We start from the raw sequence: 8349 nt of genomic DNA, 5'->3' as shown, positions 1-8349 counted from the left end.
GATGGGGAGGGAAATTCCACCTGCCGGGAAAGACACAGGCTTATTGTCAGCAAGCAAAATATGTATTCTATGTGGCTCTCCCCTTCCACTCCTAGGAATTTACTCAAGGGAAACAGAAACACGGGGATGCTGATAGAGACCTTGTGATCACAACCGGAAATCAGCTCGGCAAAGCCCAACTCACCTTCCAGTCGGAGAAAGAATGGACGCCCAGCGGTGTGTGAAAGGTAAAAGGCAACTCAGCAACGCAGAGTGAGCCAGTCCTGGGGGTGTCTGCATGGCTGCGTCTCAGAGTCCTGCTGCGAGGGCACGCCTGGCAGGAGTGCTTGTGTGTGAGATGATCCACTCACCTGCAGTGCGAGGGGGTCAGGGAGGAAGGTGCCGGATGAGGAAATATGCGTCTTGTTTGGGTGATGGCTACAGGTGCCCTTGCTTTGTCCAAATCTCATCCAGCTGTCCCTGAAACGGGTACATTCTAGTACAAATTGTGCCCGGAGGGGATGGTGCCGCTGTGTAGCAGGTAAAGCCATTGGCTGCAGTGCCAGCATTCCATGTGAGTGCCAGTTCCCGGCTGCTCCACTGATGATCCAGCTCCCTGTTAGTGCCCTGAGGCAGCATGGAGGATGGCCCGAGTGTTTGACCATCTGCACCCATGTGGGAGGCGCAGACGAGGCTCCTGGCTTGAGCCTGGCCCAGCGTTAGCCACTGTGGACATCTGGGGAATGCAGCAATGTGTGGACGATCTGACTCTGTCTCCTGCCTTTCTCACTGTAACTTTTTTCTTAAAGATTGATTTATTTCATTTCATTGGAAACTCAGATACACGGAGAGGTGAAGAGATACAGGAAGAGCTTCTATCCTTTGATTCATTCCCCAAGCAGCTCAAGGGTCAGAGCTGTGCCGATCGGAACCCGGAGCCTTGTCCGGGTCTCCCACCAGGTGCAGGGTGCAGGGTCCCAAGGCTTTGAGTCATCCTCAACTGCTTTCCCAGGCCACAAGCAGGGAGCTGATGGGAAGCAGGGCTGCTGGGATTAGAACCAGTGCCCATATGGGATCCTGGCATGTGCAAGGCGAGGACTCCAGCCACTATGCTACCGCACTGGGTCCGGTTTTGTCTCTAACTTTTACAAAATACATAAATCCATTCTGAAAAAGAAATGCCTCTACTGAAGTTGACTTTATAAAACTCATGAAAAGGAACTCTTTCTTCAAAATTGCTTCTTGAAAACTGAAATTGCACTCAGATTTCCCTGCAGCTGAATATCAATCCACCACACAGATGCAGAAAATACAGAAAGGCAGGACGACCCCTTGGCACCACCTTGTTTCTTATTAGACTTAGTCGTCCTGTGGTCATTGGCTTCAGACCCCTGGAGAGGAACAGAGAAGGCATCTGAAGACGGAACACAGCAGCTCAGTCAGTGCAAAGGAACCAGGGCCAGAGCTTGGGGCTAGAACCCTTTGTGGAATAAGTGACTCCTGACCCTGTGATTTTAGCAACCTAACTGCTTCCTTAAGGGAAAGGCCATGGGGAGTGCAAAGTGCAGGGACCCAGGGCCCTTGAGGGGTTGGAGGAGCCATCCGGATAAAGAGCTGTGGGAGACACAGGCTCCACCATCAGCCGAGAGCGGGTTAGCAGACTCTGGGATCGGGCTGGTAGCTCTGCCAGCTATCCGAGGGAATCACAGGACAGATGGATGTGGTGGGTCAGGTGATAGAAGGAGGGGGAGTAATCAGGCTTCCCCTGCTGTTTTCCAGGAAAACCCAAATGCCACCTGCTGGTCTTTCTGATAAGCCTCATCCTGATCTTGCTTGGGTAAGTAGCATATGGGTGACATGGTAGGGCAGCTTGGCAAGCAGCAGCTCTAGAGCCCAGTGGGTACTTGTGGAATTGTCTCTGTCCCAGCTGTGCAGCGCTGGTGAGAGACCTCCTGATACTTGTTGCACAAGCTCCAGCTCACCCTCCACCTGCTCCCTAGAGAATGCAGTCTCACCCCACCATCCATGCAAGGAGAGTGTGGGGCCAGGAGTGGGGAAGGTGAGTGACAGGACAAAGCTGTGAGAGGCTTCTAGAAGGTCCTAGAACCCCAGAGTGAGGTCAAGCCAACTCTACTGGGGCATGTATGCACACAGAAAACAGTCTTTTAGATGACCTCAGGCTGCAAAGATGCAGGGGGTACCTTCTACAGCTGTCACACCCCTCCTGTCCCCTGGGTCCACATTTCATCTCCAGGTCCTGAGAAGGGACAAGCCCCCTGGGTTATGCTGGGGGCTCACAGCCTCCCCAGAAGGCTGTCTGCTGTGTGCTGGGAGGGGATGGCAGCAGCTCTGGGCTCTGCGTCTTTAACCTCCTCGATGCTTCCTTCCTGCAGCTACGGGTTTCTGCGCTTCAGACGCCTGATGCTAGAAGACATGGAAGTGAAGCCTAGGTGAGCTGGGTGCAGGGTGGGAAAATGATGCGGTGCTGGCCTCAGGGTGACCCGCCTGGACCTCCTCTGCTCTTTCCATGCTCTGCCCAGAGCATGCCTGGCTGCCTCCAAGGCTTTGGGGGGTACCAGGCCACTGCAGCCTTTGTATCTCTGACTTCAACCTCGATCTCTCTTGTGCCTTGCAGCCCCGACCATGGGCTTCACTCCACTAGGAGTCCCCGTGAGTGGCCTCCACACCAGCTGCTCCTCTCGTCTGTGGCTTTCCACCCACTCCTGCAATAGGCACAGAACAGCTGGCCTTGAGGCCTCCTTCATGCTCCCCTTACACCATACATGCCCAGAGTCCATGACTCCTGCCATCTCCCTCTGTCCATTGCTTGCCTCAGCCACGCTCACCTCTGTGTAGGCTGCATCCTCATCTCCCTGTCTCTGCCCCTCAGCCCTCACTGAAGCAACAGTCACTCTGGAACATGGGGGAGGATGCACTTTGTCCGCTGAACTGGCCTGCCTGGCCTCTAACCCCCTTCATTCCTACCACAGACTCGGGCTCTGAGCTGTAGCCAGCTGATGGCTGCCATCCTTCCCCGTGCCATGTGATCTTCATTCCAGGCCTTGGTCTGTGTCCCTTCCACGGCTGTTTCTGTCTCTTACTTGCTCTCAGTATCTTGGAGCTCCCTCCTGCGTCCACTCAGCAATGCTGTGCAGCCACCACCCTATGCATGACAGAAAGTCACATGGTCCCTGCATGTCCCTTCCCTGGACTGCTGGGCTCAGCTGGGTTGTGGAGTCTGTAGAATTCCTCAGGCAGCCACTGGCCATGGTTATCTTGAAATGTCTGTGCATTTCTGGCGGATGCTCCTGGACACCCAGGGCTTCTCCACGTGGCCTCAGCTTCTGTCATCTTGGCTGGCAGGGTCCAAGGGAAGTGTCGCTGAAACCCCCAGCCACGAATGTCACCTGGAAACATCTAGAGACTTTCAGGGTGGGAGAGGGGAGCTGTGTGGCTCATCCCATGACAAATCATAACATTTGATGGAACACCAGGGGCACAGCCAGCCAGCACAAGACAACTGGCACAGTGATGCGATGTGATGGTTTCAGATTCTGTTGCATGCCCCAGCCACCTCTGCCCCTGCGGGCCCCCAGGTTCTATGAACTTCCTTCTGCGCCTGGTACCAAACTTATCTCTTCTTGTTTCATTCTGCAGTATGGCTGTTAGAGACCCCGATGGCTGGCAAGTGGTCGCCTTGCCCAGGTATCACTGCCTCGTTCAGTCCTCCCCATTGTAGTCTTACCCTCTGCCCTAGGGTTGTCTGTGCCCTGAATAGAAGCTCTAGATGCTGGGCAGCCCCCACCTGCCAGCCTTTCAGGGAGCTAGGTGGCCCTTTCCCAAAGCTGTGCTCTGAATTTGCCCTCGTCCCACAGCTCCTAGGAGACCCAGTGGCAGGCACTTCATCGTGCTTCTCATGTGGTGGACACCGGGCTGGCAAGGAAGGTCAGGGAGCTGGCCCCTGCGATGGGGCCTTTGTCATGGCTGGAACTGCCAGCCTCATGGGCCTCGTGGGCCTCTCCCCTACTGTTCAGATTTATAACTGTGGTAAAGGACAGAACTGTCATGTCCCCCAGCATTTGGAAGTACACATGAGCGGCAGCGAGCTCGGCCACTCTGTGTAGTCGTCACATTCACACTCTGGGGAATCTTCATTTTCTGATCCAAGATTCTGTCCCTGGGAGACATTCCCTCTGGACCTCACCTGACCTCAGGCACCCCCTTTGTCAGTGCTCCTCCAGGCCCTCCTCAGTTGTTCCCTGGGCAATCCTCAGTGATGGCTCGACCCTCGCAGCATGGCACCTTCACTGTGGCCCCTGTTGGTGCGGGCATGGCTGCCTTGAGAATGAACCCTGGTTCACTCCTGGGCTCTGCATGCTCCAGGTGGGGGCAGGGTCACACACCACCTTCAGAGCAGATCCCATGACAGCCAAGGCATGAGCTGCTGCTCTCCTGTTTCCCACGCAAGAAACCACGTGGCCTGGGCTAGAGAGCAGCCAGGGAGGGACAGAGCAAGCCCATGATCTGGCCTTCACCCCCAGATCCTCCCAGGAGCCAAGATCACATCTAGCTTCCTCTGTACCCAAAATGAACCCCAGACTTCTGAAAATCCTTCCCATCACCCTGAGGTTCTTCAGTTGCTCTCTCTAGTGTACCAATGCTGAGTTAGAGCCTCTGAATGACCTTACCCAGGATCCCCGCATGATGGGCCAGGTGGGCGCAGGGCAGCCTGTGTGGGGCTGCTTGCCCTGCACACCACCCGCAGCTGGTATGCTCCATCATTCACGGAGACTCACACATGGTGCCTTGTTGTTTTGCAGCATGGCGTATCCCCAGCCTGAGGCACTGACTCCCTCGTAAGTGACTTGACTAGCAGACATTTCACGGGGAACTAGTGGTGACGTGGATAGCAGAGGAGGGAGTGGCATATCTGGGGCTCAGGGAAGCTGTTCCACTTAGGTTCTGTGAGGCCTGAATCTGAAGGCCCCCGCAATGCTCCCTGTCCACCTTTCATTTCCCTAATCTGGCTTCCCTGCTTTCTGTCCGTTTATCCATCAAGGAATGTTCAAGGCTGTGATAGTCTTGCATACACTGGGGAGTGGCCTCCTGCCCTTGTTGGGAGGACCTCCCTTCCCTGTGTGGGCCAGCAGGGCCTGAGGGCTGCTCCTAGCTGGCTACACACTGCCTGTCTGGAATCTGTTGTTTTCTGTAGTTGGTTTCCTGCCAAGTCCCTTTCTAATGGGGCCAGCCCTGGGAAATGCTGGAAGATGGAGTCTGAATAGAGGGTCTTGGGATGGGGGGCAGCTGTGTGTGTTCACCCCGCTCTCGGCTCACATGTTGCTGTGGGACTCTCTCCCTGTGCAGGAGAAGTGACGTCCTTGTGGTGACCCCGTGGCTGGCTCCCATCATCTGGGATGGGACATTCAACATCGCCCTCTTGAATGAGCAGTTCCGGTTGCAGAACATGACTGTTGGGTTGACTGTGTTTGCCGTGAAGAAGTGAGTAGCTGGGATGGTTGAGCAGACAGCTGGGGCCACCACCTTGACCTCTGGATTCCAGGATGGGGAGAGGGGCACTGTTTGCTCTCTAAATGCAGGGCCCACTCTTGGGGTTCCTCCTCTGAGCCGCTGGATAATACAGGCAGTGTCATGACTCAGCTCCAGGCCCTGGGACTCTGGGTCTTACCAGGAAGTGCAGAGGGGCCACAGTGCAGCTGGCTGGCCCTCATGGAGCCTTGGAGGGCAGGATTGGTGACAACAGTGATAGCCCGGGCCCTGGGGAGGTGATGAGTGGAGGCACATGAGAGGATTCTGACCTCAAGCCTCACTCCTACAGGGTGGCGTCAACATAGGTGGGTTGTGCGTGCTTCCACTTAGCTGCAGCACTTGCCTCTCCCTGAGGAATCCACTAATGAGCCACGTGTGGGATTGGCTGCAGTTGTTCAGCCAGGTCCAGCCCCATGGCGAGGGAACATGGCCCTAGGGCTCCTCACGGTGGGACCAACCACCCAAAGCACTTGATGATGTGCTCCTGTGGCAGGGACACACACACACACACACACACACACACACACACACACACACACACACACACACTGGAGCTTCTGGTCTTGGAATTGAGATACACGGCCTAGGCCTTACCTGTCCCTTCCTTCTTGGGTGACTTTCTCCCATCTTCCATCTGTGAGGTTCAAAGCTCATAGAGTTCAGGCAGATTTATCAGTCAGAGAGCCTGACAGACCTTATGGGGGAAGGCCTGGGCTACTTACACACGGTGAGGTGATCCTGTGACAGAAATGGCTACCCGGGGCAGACAGCCCTGGGCTTGTACACATCTTAGACCCAGGGAGATGAGAGAAGGTGGCAGCTCCTCAGCTGGTGCCTGCGAGTGTCCTGGCACACAGGGTGCCTATCATGGTGGACAGAGACAGGGCTCCTGCAGGGCTTTGCAGACATTCCTGAGGAGATAAGGCCGAGATGCTCCACCAGGGATTCTCTCGCACTGCCTCCTGCAGGCATCCCTGCTCTGCCCAACCTGCCACCATGCACAGGATGAGAGCAGCCTCTGCCACGGTGGGAAGTTAGTGGTTTACAGAGGACCTTGACAGCAGGTTACCTTCAGGTCTCTGGGGGAAGGGATGCTGGGGTGTGACACTGGGGCTCAGGCCCTGAGAGGCAGAGCGTCTTCACAGTCTCCAAGCAGCTCTGCCAGCTGTGCACAGGAGCCCAACAGGCTGAGTTTCATGCAGGCTAGTGTAGGGACACCACAGAGGGTCTTCAGGGGAATCTCATTCACCACCCCCATTTGTGTTATTGCATATCCTCCTGCTGTACCTTAATGCTCCTGACCTCAGCTAGCATGCCCCCGTCCCCTGGGAGGAAGGGGTTAAGTGAGACCCAACCATGAGCACATCTGAGACAGGACAGGAGAATCTGGTGCCTCAGCTGCTTGCAGCCTCTGGAGGTCCTGTGTCCCGAGTGCCCAGGTACCTGTGGTCCCCTGGGGTGGGGTGCTAAGGAGGGTCTACAGCCCAGCTTTCTACCTACTGGCAGGTACATGGTCTTCCTGAAGAGGTTCCTAGAGTCGGCAGAACAGCATTTCATGGTGGGACACCGCGTCACCTACTATGTCTTCACCGACTGGCCGGCCAACGTGTCTCGAGTGCCGCTCGGGGAGGGCCGGCAGCTGGTGGTGCTCTCTGTGCGTAGCCATGCCCGCTGGCAGGACGTGTCCATGCACCGTATGGAGGCGATCAGCATCTTCTCTCAGCAGCGCTTCCGCCACGAGGTGGATTACCTGGTGTGCGCTGATGTGGACATGGTCTTCTGGGACCATGTCGGGGTGGAGATCCTCACCCCACTCTTTGGCACCCTGCACCCTAGATTCTACTCAGCCCGCCGCAAGGCCTTCACCTACGAGCGTCGGTGGAAGTCCCAGGCATATATCCCCTGGGACAGGGGTGATTTCTACTACATTGGAGCCTTCTTTGGGGGCTCGGTGGCCGAGGTGCAGCAGCTCGCCAGTGCCTGTCACCAGGCCATTGTGATTGACAAGGCCAATGGCATCGAGGCCGTGTGGCATGACGAGAGCCACCTGAACAAGTACCTGCTGCACCACAAGCCCACCAAGGTGCTGTCCCCAGAGTACCTGTGGGGTGATTGGCTACTGGACTGGCCCTCCGTCCTAAAGAAACTGAGGCTTCTGACTGTGCCCAAGGATAACCAGAAAATGCGAAACCCATGAGGGCCTTAGAGAAGACGAGGTTTGGCGCTGTTCTGTGCTCCAGGTGGTTCTGGGAGGAAGGGCGCTGTGATTCCACGTCTTCCCCCTTTAGAAAGACTCCTGAAGCTGAGCTGCTCAGCTGAAGTGCAGGCTGTCCCTGCCGTCTGTCATCACTCAGATCCTCACACAGACACACACAGTCGTGCTCATAGACAGTAGACACAAATACACAGATGTGCACACCGGTACACGGCCCCAGTGGCTTCCTCCAGCACACGTTCCATAGTGGCCACTACTAGCACCTTCTGCCAGCAGTGACCTGGGCCCTTCCCCTGGGTGAGACCAGTCTCAGACTTCCTGACCAAGGCGTGGACCCTTATCATCTCGTGGATCGTTTTGGAGTGGTTAAAAGCATGGCTCATGGGGACGGCTGCCATCTGTAGTACTGGTATCCTATGTGGCTGCCAATGGCGGTCCCAGCTGCTTCACTTCTGACCTGGCTCCCTGCTAGAGCACCTGGGAAAGCAGTGGAAGGGGGCCAAGTGTCTCAAGGTCTGCTGCCCACCCACAAGGGAGTTTGGGATCCAGATCTTGTCTCCTGTCTTTGGCCTGGCCCTGTTTGTCCTGGCCATCTGGAGCATGAACCA

The 8349-nt window shown here is 56.1% G+C and overlaps 1 protein-coding gene across 1 annotated transcript; it reads left to right on the top strand.

The window, feature by feature from the left end:
- Positions 1–202: 202 nt before the first annotated feature.
- LOC121167546 (histo-blood group ABO system transferase-like) lies at positions 203–7723 on the top strand. The gene is made up of 7 exons (XM_040997014.1): positions 203–227; positions 1759–1816; positions 2373–2429; positions 3637–3684; positions 4800–4835; positions 5344–5478; positions 7033–7723. The coding sequence occupies exons 1-7, from the start codon at positions 203–205 to the stop codon at positions 7721–7723; spliced, it is 1050 nt and encodes a 349-aa protein (XP_040852948.1).
- The last annotated feature ends 626 nt before the right edge of the window (positions 7724–8349 follow it).

Source organism: Ochotona curzoniae, unplaced genomic scaffold (genome assembly GCF_017591425.1).
Source record: "Ochotona curzoniae isolate NIBS_2020 unplaced genomic scaffold, NIBS_Ocur_1.0 patch386, whole genome shotgun sequence".
Taxonomy (NCBI): Eukaryota; Metazoa; Chordata; class Mammalia; order Lagomorpha; family Ochotonidae; genus Ochotona; species Ochotona curzoniae.
Note: the sequence above shows the minus strand (reverse complement) of the source record. Positions and strands in the feature narration are given on the sequence as shown.